This window comes from Alligator sinensis, unplaced genomic scaffold (assembly GCF_000455745.1).
Source record: "Alligator sinensis unplaced genomic scaffold, ASM45574v1 scaffold312_1, whole genome shotgun sequence".
NCBI lineage: Eukaryota > Metazoa > Chordata > Crocodylia > Alligatoridae > Alligator > Alligator sinensis.
Window position 1 is genome coordinate 1,799,737 of NW_005842029.1, and position 15,859 is coordinate 1,815,595.

General features: G+C 42.0%; 1 protein-coding gene across 6 annotated transcripts in view; it reads left to right on the forward strand.

Annotated features, from left to right (window-relative positions):
* ARHGAP6 (Rho GTPase activating protein 6) overlaps positions 1-15,859 on the forward strand; it is a 575,699-nt gene that overhangs the window by 544,706 nt on the left and 15,134 nt on the right. For all 6 annotated transcript variants that reach the window (XM_025202549.1, XM_025202547.1, XM_025202545.1 and 3 more), the window contains exons 7-9: positions 1,324-1,474; positions 3,033-3,181; positions 7,752-7,931. In XM_025202549.1, the coding sequence (XP_025058334.1) occupies positions 1,324-1,474; positions 3,033-3,181; positions 7,752-7,931 (480 nt within the window). The remainder of the gene's footprint in view (positions 1-1,323; positions 1,475-3,032; positions 3,182-7,751; positions 7,932-15,859) is intronic.

A 15,859-nucleotide genomic window follows, 5' to 3' on the forward strand; every position in this document is an offset into this window, starting at 1 on the left:
CAGCCACAACCATGCCTGCCTTTGCCTCCCCCCGGGCCCACACAGCCTCATTCCCTCCCTGCTGCCTCCCCCTCCATACTAGCTATTCTTGGGTGCCCCCTTCCTGCTCCCCTCCCTCCCTCCGTCTCTCCCTCCCTCCCTCCCCGCCGCCCCACCCTGACAACAGCCCTCATCGTGACCCCCGCCTTCACCTCCCCCTGCCCCTCTCTTCTACCTCCCTCCCTGCCCACCACCTCCCCCTTCCTGCTGGCTGTTCTGTGGGGTTGCAGGGATGGGCAGTGGAGGGGCACCACCACCATAACCCCACCCCTTCATCCTCAGGTATGGAGGTGTGGGGAAGCCCTGCTGCTCGGGTAGCCGGGGCGTGTTTGCCACCGCCACAAGCTTCCCTGGCAGTGGCTTAAACTTGGGCCCACTCAGCCAATTGCCCCCCTTCCTTTTGGCGGCACACAGGCAATGGATCAAAAGCAGTACAGACAGACCGACAGACAAAGCCCTTTATTATATTAGAATCTTGTATTCATTTTGTTTTTTATTTATAATATTTATTGAATTAAATTACTTGTTTTATTTTATTAAGCAACGTAGAACTGTTAGCCTTGGTCTCTTTGTGTTACGTTGATAAGTGCTGTCATCATGAACCCAATAGGAGGAAAAATCTATATTCAATTAAAAAATCTTCTGTACCATGACTTGTAAGAACCTGAAATTCAGTTTTTGTCATGCTTGAAACTGTTCACAAGCCTTCTTGGTACGGGAAATGGATTATCTGCAGTTATTGAGGTATCTGTTTCTCTATTTCAGATGTATTCCATTACAAAGAAAAAATGATTATCCCGGTGGCAGTGTGTGGGGGGGTTGGGTTTTGTTTTGTTTTTAATTTTTGTATTGTTTTGTTTTGTTATATGATTGCTGAGCAGGGGAGCAAGCTCTAGAGCAGATTCAAACATACAAACAAACCACCCTGTTTTCTCTTAAACCCCTGCTGGAAGCCACTGTAGCTTACAGGTGTGCTTCCCAAACACCTGACACGTTCACTGGGATTCAAAGCAATATATCTGAGACTTGCTAATGAGGAATGTAAAGACATAGCTTTATTACAACATTTGTATTATCTCCTAGTAAAATAAACCAGTGTATCATACATGTTTATGCAGTGATCTCTTTATAACACTGTTTTGCATAATAGTGTAAATAAGCAGCAGTTAAATGTACATTGTGCCTTTGCCTTTCCCAGCAACTAATCTGCCGAGAATCTGACATTTGACACATCTAAAATCCACGTCTAAAAACCTGTTTCTTTTTTCTCTCGATCTTTTCCAGTTACGTGAGGAATTTGACCGTGGCGTAGATGTTGTACTTGATGAAGAGCACAGCATCCATGATGTTGCTGCTTTGTTAAAGGAATTTCTACGAGACATGCCAGATCCACTTCTCACCAGAGAACTTTACACACCTTTCATCAACACTCTTTGTGAGCTTTACAACATCTTTTTCTTCCTTTTTCTGCTTTTCAAAAGCTCATCGTTCTAGAAGGCCACTAATGGTATTTCATTTTTTGAGTCATAATCATGTTTCCTCAGTTCATTTCAAATATTTCTGTATTTTCTCACTTGTTTTTTGGTTTGGGTACTGGATAGGCACACCACAAAAAACAAGAGAGACTCTGAGCAATGTCCAGGTTATCCAGTGAATGCAGAAATCCCCACTTTCTTTCTGTATATGTGCACTCACACATCATATTTATGGGGTGGTATCCATGTGATATAATAAGCACCAATTCTATAACTGGATCCATAGCAACAGATCTCTGTGCTCATGTGAAATCATTCATTTTAAAGGGATATGCATAAGTGAAAGAGTCCAGCACAGTAGATCTGCTACTCGGGGCCTACAAAACTATTATGTAAATAACAGAGCCATATTATAAGGGCACATTTTTCAGAGTTGTTACTATCTTAACTGTACTCTGCCCACTAATCCCTTCTGTTCTGTTCTATCCTGTTCTTTCTCTATCATTCCAAACCTCTTCATAGCCTTGACCAGCCTCTATTTGAGGGGGAAAATCTTATCAAGGAAATGTTTCTTTGTCTTCCATAAAAATAAAACATTTCTGCTACACAGTAATATAACATCCTGAATCTCACAAGGGCAGTAATTCATTTCTGGCCATGGTATGAAGGTGTTCTGAGCTCTTATTTAGGGTGGTCTGCTTAACTGATACATAGGTTTGCCACTAATAGCAGTGTACCTGTCCACTTGTTTATTATAGTATATTCCCAAAAGTGTTGTGCATTTGAGTTTTTACATGACTTAAATGTACCTGTATGGAAGTCATACAGGAAACCCTTATTGCTGTTTCTTGTAATCATCTATTTTGTAAATATCAGCATAAACTACATGCATCTCATTGATTTGGGAACATTTAAATTTGCATCCTTCAAGCAGAGAACTGGATTTGTACTCTGTCCAGATTTCAGTGTCTGTGTTCTCGCTTGAGTGCATCTTCCTGCTTTTGACTAACATTTTATTTAAGGTGTTTGAAATGAGTATGGGCACTAAAGAATCTGTGTGCTATTCATTGCTGCTTTGCAGTTTCCATAAGAAATAAAATAGAAAAACAGTGAGTTTGATGATTAAAACATAAATCTGAATTGAATACTTTAAAACAGCAGATGCACAACTATATAAATAGAAATACATATTAACAAATATATAAGGAACCAAAGGCTGAGTCTTACCTTTGTTTCAAATGATTTTGATGGTGTGTGAATCTGATGTGGTTTCATTATCAGGTAGGACAGAATCATAAAATCCTATGAGCAAAACGCCAGAAACATATCTTATGCTCCTGTTGCTATGTGCTTAAAGTTTTCTGTACCTGCATGAAAACATTACGATAAGAATGGTCATTAAGCTCCTTCAAACCATTCTGTGCTTGTATTATTTTCAACAGGAGCAGTGTGTTTTTTCTGCATTTATTATATTAGTTTGAATTATTTCCTTACAGCTTTTATTTTTTCTTGTCCTAGTATTAGAGCCAGATGAACAACTAAGCACCTTACAGCTTCTCATTTATCTTCTACCTCCCTGTAACTGCGACACCCTACACAGACTCTTACAGTTCCTCTCTACTGTGGCTAGCCATGCAGAAGACAGCACAGACAAAGATGGCCAGGAGGTAAGTTCAGATCATTTACTTTCTTTGAATCCATGTTTCCTTAGATCAGAGAATAAATATTTAAAGAAGGTAGGTTAGAGATTCACCTTAAAGACTAACTGAATCAGAGATGCATACACTTTTATGAGCAAGAGCTTACTTCATCACAGTAAACTCTTCTTGCAATTATGCTCTTCTCTTAAAGAGAAGAGAAACAGAGACCATAGTATCGTAGACAATACAGATGGGAAAGACAGCATTACCCACTCTCTTGCTATCCAGTTATTTACTACAGTATATTCCCAAAAGCTTTGTGCATTTGAGATTTTACATGACTTAGTCAGCGAGGCATCCACCACTTCCTCTGGGAGAGCCACAGTCTAATAGGATTTATTGTTAAAAAATATAGAATGTTATCCAACCTAATTTTACCCTTAGTTTCATCCACTTGTTTTAGATGGAAGAAGTGTTGTGATTAGAAAAAGGCAGGGAATTAAGGAACCCATCTCCATCACTGCCTTGGTGTGTGACCTTGGCCAAGTCATTGACCTGTCTTTGCCTCTGCTTTCCTGTATTAAGGATAATCACACTTACATTAGTAAAGCTCTTTGAGGTACTGGGGTGAAAAGTCCAGTTATCATTACTTCTAGTGATAGCCAGTCTGAGAAACCAAAATATTTTTGATGCAATCAGCTGTTTGGATGTTCTGTCCAAGAATGGAATTTTCTAAAGCACATCTGGTTTAGCAGCACAAACCTTATTGAGTCGTCTTGTGCACCTTAGTCACTTAAGGAATTTTACAAACCTGACCTAAATGCTGCTATTTACACCTTCATTTACTAGCTAGTAGGAAAGTACTCATACAGTCATGAAAGGCATTGTAAGAGTTGCCTTGTATTCATTTTTATTGTGCCACGAATATTGTATAGCTATGCCACTAAAATCTTGATGCTGCAGAGAGATCTCTGTTGGTTCAGGAGCCTGTTCATGTGGGTTTCATTGCAGGGTGTAACAAAAGCAGGCCCCCAAGGGAGACCATGGCACCCCCTGTTGGTTGTATGTCTCCTGCCTGCCTCAATCTCTAAGATAGCCTCCCTTGATTCTTCACCTGCCACACCTTATTCTTGTTAAAATATTAAGGAAGGGAGGTTGCCCATGGATTTTAGAGTGAGCTCTAGTCAATTCCAGCTGCCTGGAATCCCTGGTCTCAGCCCTGCCCTTAAGCTAAGTAAACCTTCTTGGCCTGTCTGTGCCCCCAGGGTACCTGTAGCCTTAAGGTCAAAACCTGGGATGGGCAAAATGTGGCCCATGGGCTGGATGTGGCCCGCCAAGCCATTCTATCTGGCCTGTGGGGCCCCTAAAAAATTTAGCACATTAATATTTATCTGCCCTGTGCTTCATGTCACGTGACCCTCGATGGCTTGCCAAAACACAGTAAGTGGCCCTCCGCCCAAAATAATTGTCCACCCCTGCTCTAACCTCCTCTTACACCATGCCTATGCCTTGCAGATGTCACTGAATCATCAGTCTCCCTTGTAGGGGTCTTGGCTTTATTGGCCTCCCCTTTTTATTTTTACAGGACCTTTTAGCCCAGGCCCACTGTGTTGGACCTGGCTTCTGGCCTGAAGCTCTGCCCTTGCTCAAGCTCCAGCCTTGCTCCCAAGCCTAGCCAGCCTTTGGGCTCCTTGGCCTGGTCTCCACCCTTCCCATTAGAGCAAATGCTTGCTTTAATGAGATTTCCCCAGGCTCTGGCCTTGCTCCCAGGCCTGTCTCCTGTACTCCCAGGCCTCAGCCCTATTCCTGGGCCTGTTGGGACCTGAAAAACCACTCCTCACAGTCCTATTCATGAACCTCCAGTAAAATCCAAACCAACACATCAGCTTTCTGACTACAACTTAATCCTCTAAGACCACTGGTTATCTGCAGCCCCTCTCCTTACAAAGTCTCATCCCCCTGCCAGCCATCAGCTTCTTACTGGCATATCTCAGGTATAGTAGGTTCTCTATCGAACAGACTTCAACTGGTACCTTACTGCAGAGCTCCTTCCCCTCCAGCCTTTGGGGACCAATTGGCCACTCTGGCTCTGGCCCTATCTTATATGCCAGCAGAGCCGTGCCTCCTTCCAGTCAGGTGACCCCTCCAGGCAGTCTGCTGGTGTTTCCTAATGGGCTTGATTTACTGGCCTCAAGGATGGCCTATAGCAGCAGGGCTAGTATGGATCTAGCTCTCTTGCTGCTTCCCTAGGTTCCTTTCCTATTGTACGAGCACAGCAAAAGGCATTTTTTTCCCTTCCTGGGCTGTGGCTGCCTCTCTCTGTTTACAAATAGCCCACCTCTTTCTGTCCATCTGGGCTCCATTTGCCTCTGTTTTTCTTCCCAAAGTAAAAGGAGCCATAGGTTCTCTGTTACTCAGGGTCAGAGTGTGAGGCTGCTTAAGAGTTGCTCTGGTGTGTCAACTATATTAAAGACGGCTAAGTGCTTCTTACAAGTGCATCAGCTCAGCTGGAGGTGTGATAGAAAGGAAAGTTTATGTAAGTAGCATTGTAATCATCAGGAATAAAATGGCATCTCTCTTATGGATGATACATAATTATGCTCATATTCACTTAATTATTCATCCTGATCCTGCAGAAAGGTACACAGATACAAGTGACTCATCCTGTTAATTTTAGTAAAGCTATTCACATACAGACTTATACACATGCTTATTTTTGTGTAAGCCTGAAATGTAAAAGACCTTATAAAAATGCTTGCTTTAATGAGATTTTTATGAATTAGAGTTTAAACTTACTATGAATAGTAAATAAAATAAATGTTCTATCATACAATCCCAAAATACAGTGTAAATGAATACCAAAAGCCTCCTGGAAAGCCAGTTTCATAGTCTGTGCTTCATCATCTTCTCTTTGTTTTTTAATGAATTTTTTGCATGCAGTTTAAAAAAGCCAAAATTTGTTCACTTGTTGTTCCTTTTTTACCTCAAAAAAGACACTTGGTCAACAGCTGTAATTCTTCTGCAGCCTTGTTTAGTTAAAAATGCAGGCAGCTTTTGTTGCATCCTCAGAATAGCAGCCAAATGGAAGCATGTGAAGGAAGAACAATTGAATGCAACCTTGTCTCCTTAAATATTAAAAAAGTAAAGATAGAGATTTTTTGGGGCCAATACCGATGACTGATTTTTTTGGAGAGCAGCATCCGGCTAGTAAGTCTGTTGTGGGGGATGGGGTGAGGGGGGAAGAAAGGGGCATGGGGGGGTAGATCGAGGCCCCTGTGGTGAGGGAGGGAGTGGGGCTGGGGCAGGGGCAGACACTGCACAGCTGGGGCAGAGCACAGGATGAGCTGTGAGCAGCTCATCTCGGGGGCACAGGGGGAAGTGGGGCAGCTCCCACCATTGCACGCAACCTGGGTGTGCATGGGGAGCATGTGCCCCTGGATCTGTGCATGGGGCGAGGGTGGGCTGCTGCTGCGGGCTGAGCACCAAGCTCTTGCTGGCAGGGGGCCTGGGCTGGGCTGTGGTGGCACTGGGAAGGGGGCTATAGGGGGGGGCTGCAGCCACCATACAATTTGCCGTAGCCCCCCTCTCAGCACTGCCACTGCTTGCAACAAGTGCAACCCAGTTCAACTCCTTCCCACCCTGGAAGAGCCCAGCGCCACCCTCAGCCTGTAGCAGCATCCCACCCTCACCCCAAGTACAGATCTGGGGTCACACCCCCCCATGCCCTCCCAGGGTGCATGCAGCGGCAGGAGCCCCCCCCTCCAATTTAAGCCACTTGTGGCTCTGTCCCATGCCCCACCCCATCTGTGCAGCACCTGCCCAAGCCCCAGCCCCACTCCCTCCCTCACCAGTGTGGGCTTCAATCTGTCCCCCACATGTCCCTTCTTCCACAACAGACTTACCAGCCAGACTAGGCTGTTCTGCACGCTGTCGGGCTGCATTCCTGGACTCCTGTTTGCTGCGCTCCAGCTGTGTGCATGCACGGGGCATTTATCAGTAACATTATTGGCCATGTCAGCCAAAAAAAGCTGATTGCCAATACTGGCAATTTTCTTTATATCAGTGCTGATCCAATATGGGACTGATGTATCAGTGCACCTCTAAAAGAAAGAGAATAAATATTTGCAATTACAAATTTGATGCTGGAAAATCTGTAAGACCCATTTAATAGAAACATTTCTTTCAACCGTCCTATTTCAAGGCTAATAGATTATCAAGAATAGGATTATTGTTGCTTCTGTGAGTACAGAGCTGTAGAGGTAGAATAAATGTCCCAGTTCAAAAAAGCAAAAGGAAGATGATTAGTAAAAACCACTCACAGCTTGGTTCGAGCATCTTGTATATAGAGGGATATTTGGGTTTTTATTTACTCTGTCCACCAGAAAATATACATACTTATTTAAAATGGTACATTGGTTTTATCTTTTGCTGATGCTGTGAATTGCTCAGAGAGGGAATTCGGGTTTCCTACAACCCAGCAGTGTTCTAACTACTGGGTTCTGAAGGGATGAGGATATTCCATGACACTACTTCTTTCCCAAGTCTCCTTTTGTACCCAGCTTTTGGTGCTCCTGATTTTGTGCTCTGTTTCTTCTAGGTTACTGGGAATAAAATGACATCACTTAACCTAGCCACCATATTTGGTCCCAACCTGTTACACAAACAGAAGTCTACAGACAAAGAATTCTCAGTTCAGAGTTCAGCTCGAGCAGAAGAGAGTACTGCCATCATAGCTGTAGTACAAAAAATGATTGAAAATTATGAGATTCTCTTCATGGTAGGTGAAAGTTTCTTCATGTTATCCTAACCCGTTTTATCTTTAACGCTTTTATGTCCAGAACTCCTAGTTGGTGCTCTCAGGGAGCTGCATTGAGCTATGTTTAAATCAATTATCTGAACATTGTTATGTGAAGAGATTATTAGAATTGACTTAATACATTTGGTAAACAGGACACATTTTTGCATTAAGGGAAATACTTTGTATGAGGGTTAAATATTAACAACCAGTACATAAACATTTCTTGCATGTAAAGGCAAATAAGTCCTGAGAAGCTGAATTGGTTCTCTGAAAGGTTTACGCTGTTGCTGTGTGTGTGTGCATGCATGCATGTGCACATAGGCAGCAGAAGGCTGGGGCGTGGAAGGGCTTAGCTACTCACAAACTAATTTTGTGGCAGCCAGCAACAGCAGCAGCACCATGGCACTGCTCAGCGTGCAGCCAGGCCAGTGCCCCGCACACGTTCACCTCCACGTGGCTGAGAAAGAAGAGGCTAACGGCGCATTCCTTCCACCATGCAGAGCATGATGGGAGTTGTAATTCTCATGCGGGTACATGCACTTGCCCCTCCTCCCCATAACATTTTCTCCCTCCGTCTACGTGTGTGCATACGCATATGAGAGAGACAGACAGAAAGAAACACTTGTTTGTAGAAAACCTTTTATTAATCTCAAATGGAAACACTGCATAATTATGTTTTTAAAAAATCTAGCAAAGTAGTACAAAGGCTTGCTGTCTCTGCATTGTCAGGGATTGTGCCTACATGAGCCATTGACTGGGCAGTAGCTCATTACTACAGCACAGTGGCGTCATGTGGCACAAAGCTTACTGCACAGTAGTAATAAACTACTGTGCATTCACATCACCTAAAAGCTGTTCAGTGATTCTACTTCACAGTAACTCAGATGTCTTCGCAGTAACAACTGCACAGTCAGTGTCTTGTGTAGAAGAAGTGGCCAGGGGATCAGGAAGAGACAAGGTTAGAATTTAGGACAAGAGAGGAAGGAGAAACTTTTAGTCTCTTCAAAGATTTCCCTACTTCCCACTTCCTTGTGGGCTTGTGGAAAAGACAGAAGGAAGGGGTTTTGTGCCTTGTTAATTGGCTAAAAGGGATGCAACATAAGCTTACTGGCTCCCAACTACCTTTCCCCTTCCAAAGGAAGGTTGACCTGTGCTGAACAAGTTATTGCCAAATAGTTCCCAGATGTGTTACTTAATACAGTTGTGCCCTAGATAAACCACATTCTTGGTGTCTTGTCTTCCTGTGGTGTCTGGGGCAATGAATTGTATGGTCTCATCCTTGTCTTCAGTTGTCTACAAAAGTGTCAGTCTGTTTGCCTGATTTGTGATCTTGGCTGAAAGGAGCCTGTGTCCTGGACTAGCAGAGGATAGTATTGGTCTGAACTGTCATGCTATTATCTTAAGGGAACCAGATACACAAAAAAATGTTTTGAAGAAAACTTTGTCCTGGAAACGTAAAACTTGTGTGTGTGTGTGTGTATAAATAAATAAGTAAAAGCACCCCGAGTAACCAAGGAGCACAATATGCTGTACTAGAGGCAATTAGTTCCCAAAGCAGAAGATACGAGCTCTGGAAAACTCCTTCAGTGCTGCAGTGTAAAGGGTCACCTGGCAAAAGAGTCTATTGTGTGGTGCAGGCAGTCCTTGGACTTATGACACAATTGGTTCCTGAAAACTGCATCTTAAGTCGAAATGTTGTAACTCGGAATCAATTTTCTCATAAGAAACAATGTTATAAATGGGGGATTGGTTCCTGAACCAAGGCCCAATACCCTATTTTCACCAACAATACCCCAGAATTTTGTACTCGATTCAATTATAGATGAGTAATATAGCTACATTAATGTATTTTTATTGTAAATAGCAATTATATTGATTTGGAAGGACTTCTTTGAGGTGACTTTGCTGGACTTTTTGAAAGGTTCTTGGCTGGACTTTCTGAAGGGTTCATGACTGGAGTCTTCTCAGGAGTTTTGGCTGCAGGTTTTTCTGGAGTCTTGTCTGCTTTCTTAAAGAAAGTGTCCAAGGACGTTTGGACAGATGTTCTCCAGGGAGATAAGCGATGCAGCAAACTTGTTCGTTGTCATGGTGTCTCATCGGATCAAGCATTGTAAAGTCGAAACTGATGTCATAAAGTTGAAACAGGGTGTCAGTTTATAAACATTGCAAGTGCGAAACGTTGTAACTTGAAACGTTGTAAGTCGAGGACTGCCTGCATATGGTACAAGCCCTGCTGGCATAAGTATGTTGGCCAGCAGGGGTGAAAAGATCACACCCACTAGCTGATGTAACTATAACAGAAAAGACCCTCGTGAAGAGAAAGCAGTGTTGGCAGAAGATAGCTTTTTCTGGCTTAGCTTGTGATATTGAGGGAGGTATAGCTAAGTTTGGCAGGAAAACCTCTTCTGCTGCCGTACACTGCATCTTTACTTGAGACTCTGTTAACATATCTATGACAGCATAGCTACAGCAGCAGAGAGTCTATAATATAGTCGTGTCCCAAGACGTAGTTCTGTAATGTAACATAGGTTTGAGCTAAGTATTGTAGCCCAAGAAAAAGGTGGGAAGCTCCCATGATATTACAGTGAAGGACTGAGCTACAGAGAAGAGCACATGAAAGTGACAATAAACTCTGATTGTGGGTCCAACCACAAGATGAGCTGCTCTGTGGTTTTTGTGTCCTTTATTTCACATGGTATTTGCTTTCATTACATCCTTTGCATATATTTTTTCTTTTCATTTCAGTAAAGCATTCAGCAATTTGTTTTTTGTCGTGTTTTTTACAGTTCGGGAAAATTTCTCAGCTATTTTTTCCTTCTACGGGAAGAAAAATCTGACAGAATAGAAATCCTCTGAGATCTCTCCATGCTCTAGCAAGGCTGGCAGTAATGATTTTGTTACAGCAAGTTTAAAGTAAAACAAATGTTGACATATTATTATTATTATTATTATTATTATTATTATTATTATTATTTTTATTTCTCTGTAAGAACATTTTACAGAACAACCACATTTCAGCACATTACACACATTCAGAATTTTAGGTGTGGAGAGGGTGGGGTTTCAGGATTGATTAGCCTGCATATAGACGCTTTTAATTGCGACAGTTTTATTCCTTTAGCTCTTCAGGGCTTTCATTATTTTCCGAAGCTTATACTCAGTGCTGGAAAAATTACAAATAGTTTTCTTTTGGTTTTTTGTTTTGTTTTGTTTTGTTTTGTTTTTTTAATGGCTTTTCAGTTTTGGAGTCTTATTAAAATCTGTGGACCTAAAATTGAGACTAAATGGCTAGCTGTGTGCAAAGAAAGGTTAAACTCACTTAAATAGTCTTTTTATGAGCAAAGATGGGCATGACTGGTTAGGCTGCAGTACTTTAGAGAAGGACTTGGGTGTTACAGTAAACCATAAGGTGCATATAAGCCAACAATGTGCTCTTGTTGCAAAATTAGCCAGTAGTATAGTAGGCTGTATTAACAGAAGTGTCATTTGCAAATCAAAGAAAGCAATTCTTCTACTCTATTCAGGACTGGTAAGGGCTCACCTGGAGTACTGTGTCCAGTTTTGGGTCCCACACTCCCAAGAAGGATATGGACAGTTTGGGAAGGGTCTAATGCAGAGCAACAGAAATTATTTGGGACCTTGGAGGCATATTTTATGAGGAAAGGCTGAAAGAACTAGATTTTTTTACTCTGGAGCAGAGAAAACACAGAGGGGATTTGATGACAGTCTTAAAATACCTGAAAGGTGATTATAGAGAGGATGGAGATGATGAGCTTTTCTCCATGGCTGTAGGGGACAGGATTAGAAGCAATGGCCTCAAACTACAGCAGGGAAAATTTAGGCTGGAGATTAGGAGACATTTTCTGACTGTGAAGGTGGACAAGCATTAAAACAGGCAGTCTAGAGAACTGGTGGAATCTCCATCCTTGGAAGTTTTCAAGAGAAGGTTGGGCAGACACCTGCATTGGATGGCTTAAATCAGGGATGCTCCTGCCTTAAGCAGGGAGCTGGACTAGATGACCTTGTGAGGTCCCTTCTAGCCCCATTTTCCTATGATCCTTTTTTGCATTGATTTTTTTTTTTTTAACTTTTAGAAATGTACAGAACATATTACTTAGTGCAAGGTTCAACAAACAGGTGTTTCCAGCATCAAGTTTTGTCTCATGTCCATACTTGTTTTTATGTATATCTTTGTCAACCTGCTTATAATTATTGTTTTATCAAACCTCCACAATGATCTATTTTCAACTTGTTGATATCTTGTTTGGAAGCAATGGAATGCTTTTTTACTCTCTGGCTAATTAGCACTCTGCATCCTTTGTTAGGTGGTGGCATGGTGGGAAAAAAACTGCAAATGTATTTGTAATGAAGCTCTGATGATTCACAATCAGGCAGCAGTAAATTGTTTTCCAAACCCAAAGGAGAGGGGAAGCCAGGACTGCTGTTTATACTTATTGTTTGACATTTGTACTACTTTTCAAGCAGAGAAACATCTGGACTAGAGCATACAGTCACAGCATATAACCTACACCCTGGCAGTAATGCACTACATTTTTCTGAAGCTGGGTCCTGGCTTCAGCATTGAAACTGGATCAAGATTTGTGAACTAAAAACTAGTAGAACAGAATGTGATACTTGGCCCAGACCACAAACTTCAGAATGGTTTTGAGTTACTGGTAGGTCACAAAGGTTCTGTTAGAAAGAACCCAGATTACTATGGACTGTTTGGATTTCTAAAATGGATTCCAGCAATTCAGATTAACTCCAACAGTCTGCAGGCCTGCAGATTTACTGTGATGCAGTAGATGCATTCTTATTTTATTCTACTGTCCTATCAGACTCGAATTGTTAATTTATTTTGGTCTCCAAACCCCTCTCACTTCCTTGCAGATGCACAAAAATATAGTCTAGGGACTCATAAAAGAGTGTTGTTTGCCTGGCTCTTAACTAAGGCGCTATTCCTGCAACTGGATCCATGGAGACAGACATACATCCACATGTTGCTCTACTAATTTTATTGGAGCTCTGTGTGGGTGCAGGAGTTAGGGTTGCCAAGGGGTACGTATTTGGTGACTCAGTCATGCAGTCCCACATCACAGCTGAATTTTCACGTCTATCTCAGCTGAAAAGAGAGACTAGGCATTTGCTTCTAACTTCCTAATTTTCACTGTTAGGGAGTGCTGTGCCTCACTGTATAGACATCCAGGCACAGTCTCCCTCCTACTTTGATATCAGTCAGGAACAAGCAGCTAAAAGGCAGCAAAAGAGGAAAGAACTCATAGGCTAGGGACAGACATTCAAAAAGCCTGATCCTGAATTGATTCAATCTTTGTAGGTTAGTTTAACCTGGCTAGGCTAAACCAGTTTGTAACCTCAGAGACACCCCCTCTGGACTGCAGAAATGCTGGCACATGCCTGCAGTGGCTCAGACTAGAAATTGGGGGACATTAGAGCAGCCCTCCCTTCCCTTCTAAGGTGCTGAGGGGCGGCATGGCTGAGCCCTGCCGGAAGGAGGCTCTGATTAGGGGGGATAACAGAGCATTGACTTACACAGTAGGGAGTTACACAGGGAATTGTTATAATTTATCAGCCCATCAAACAAAACAACAGCATCTCTCATTAGTTCAAGCTCTTAAACAATGTTTTCCAAGGCAGGAACGGAGGGACATTACCAGCTACCTGTTTATTAGCTCCAAAAAGCCCTAAGTGGACACTGTCCTGTCTGCCTTTGTCCCATCTCCCACACCACAGACCGTAGCCAGCATGTAGTATGCTAGCTAATGATGAGAGGTGTCTGTGTAAGGCAGAGGGGGGAAGGAGGGAGAAGGGGGAAACCAGGCAGATGTCTGCAGTCTCTGCTGGAGCTCTAGCCAGAGAGCAGAGGGGAGGGGACAGCTCTGCTGTGTAGCAGAGAGCCCCACCCTGCCAGAGAGCATGCCAGGATGCTGGGGGAGTCTGTTTTAACTTAAAGCAGTAAGGGGTCTGGAACAGACACTGCATAAACCAGTTTGACCCAAATCAGTTAAGTCTGATACTGCATTCAACCAGGTTTATCTCAAACCAGTTTCACCCATTTTGAAACCGATTTATGTGCATTGAACTTCTGATCTGTTACAGGCTTAAATCACTTTCTGATCACTTAAACTGGTTTATGTGTAATGTCTGTCCCTAGCCATACTGGTTCATAATTTCCCAGCCACACCACCACCAGCTACTTGGGGAACCTCTAGTTCAGTTTCCTGTCCCTAGGCAGTCTCCAACGTTCCAAACAGCCTCAACAACAAAGCTTCCCAACTCAGACCATCTGTCCTTATCCCTCTCCCTAGTATCCTCAAATTGCCACCTGCCTACCCAATCAGGGCTGCCAAGTCTGATGCAGCTCTGTGACCTACCTTTTGATACTGCTTGCATCTAACTGCAGTATATGGGTGTTTAACAAGATTACATACATATATAAACATAAACCTAATGTGTGCAAATCATCCACAGGCATGCAAGATGGTTAATTAAATTTGGATCACAGTATTGCACATGGAGAAGATCCAATCTTGAGAGTTATAAGTTTATCAGCTCAAATCCTCAAAATCAAAGCCATTCATTTAGTTCCATATTCTACAATATTTTTGTAAATCAAAATTTTCATGTGTAAATATTTCTAAGTCTACTGGAAGATTTGTGTGGTTGCTTTGTATTTTCATTAGTAACTTATTTTTGCTGAAGCTGTCTTCAGTTGGTTATATCTTTGTTTAGCAGGCTGATAGTAGACTGAGTCCATACAGAAAGAAGCAAGAACTGCTTTACCCTCAGATTTTTGTTTGGAGCTATTTTTACTTTATAGAAAGACCATGTAAATGGAGAAGTCACAAAAGCAGGTTTATAGTGTTATGATTATGAAAGAATATTCTGTAGAAAGAAGATTTGATTATTTAAGGACCCATGTAAAAATTGCCTAACAGTAAAAAGCCTTTTGCAGATTAGAACCCAAAATATGAAATCTAAAAATGCAGGCAACAGAGGAAATTGTGGATGAACATGCACATGTTTCACAGAGACTTTGGATCTATTTGAATCAATACATTGATGCATACTTTTATTTATTTATTTATTTATTTATATGAATGTGCCCATTCTGTAACCTGGCTCTCTAAAAAGCTGCCACGCCTAACCCGTCACCTTGAGCAATCTATTAGTAATCCTATTCCTATTTCCCATTAAATGCTAAGGAGAACAAATGGAGCATGCAATATGACCTGAAGGTCAGTAAATTTAGACTTTGACAAATTGAGGCCAGAAGTAGATTGCACACTTCATGACTCAAGATTGTCCTACTTCCAGCTCCATCTATCATAAATAAACCTGGGGCTATAGTTCAAGTTCTTCAGGTATTTTTATCATTGTTGCATGGAGAGAGAGGAATTTTTCAGTGCAACATGGAAAATGTACCTGAAAATACACTAGTTATTTGTATACAGCCTTATGTAATGCGAGTGCTGATCTGACCCCTGCCACAGACAAGCTGCCATATTGTACCAGCTAAAGTTACCAAGGGAAGTTAATGTTTAGTACCTTATGGAGTGCATTAAAGTAAGGTGGAGAGATCTAAATTCAAAAAATGGCACAATTTCTTCTACAGCCTTAAGAGGTAAAAAAAAGCAATATGTTGCTGGTAACTGAATGTCCAACATGATCAGCAGTTTGTAAATCAGAGTTACAACTAGAATGGAAATTTAGTCAATGAAGAGAATTTAAAATTGCTCTTCCGGTTTTTAGGATTGGATTCGCATCTTACCTGAACAACTAGTGTCCTTCAGATAGGTTTTTAACCAGCTACCCCTCATTCAAGCCCTAATCTTGGCTGTATACTTCTTTTTTCATATGGCTGATGTAGATAATTGCATCAGGAACAA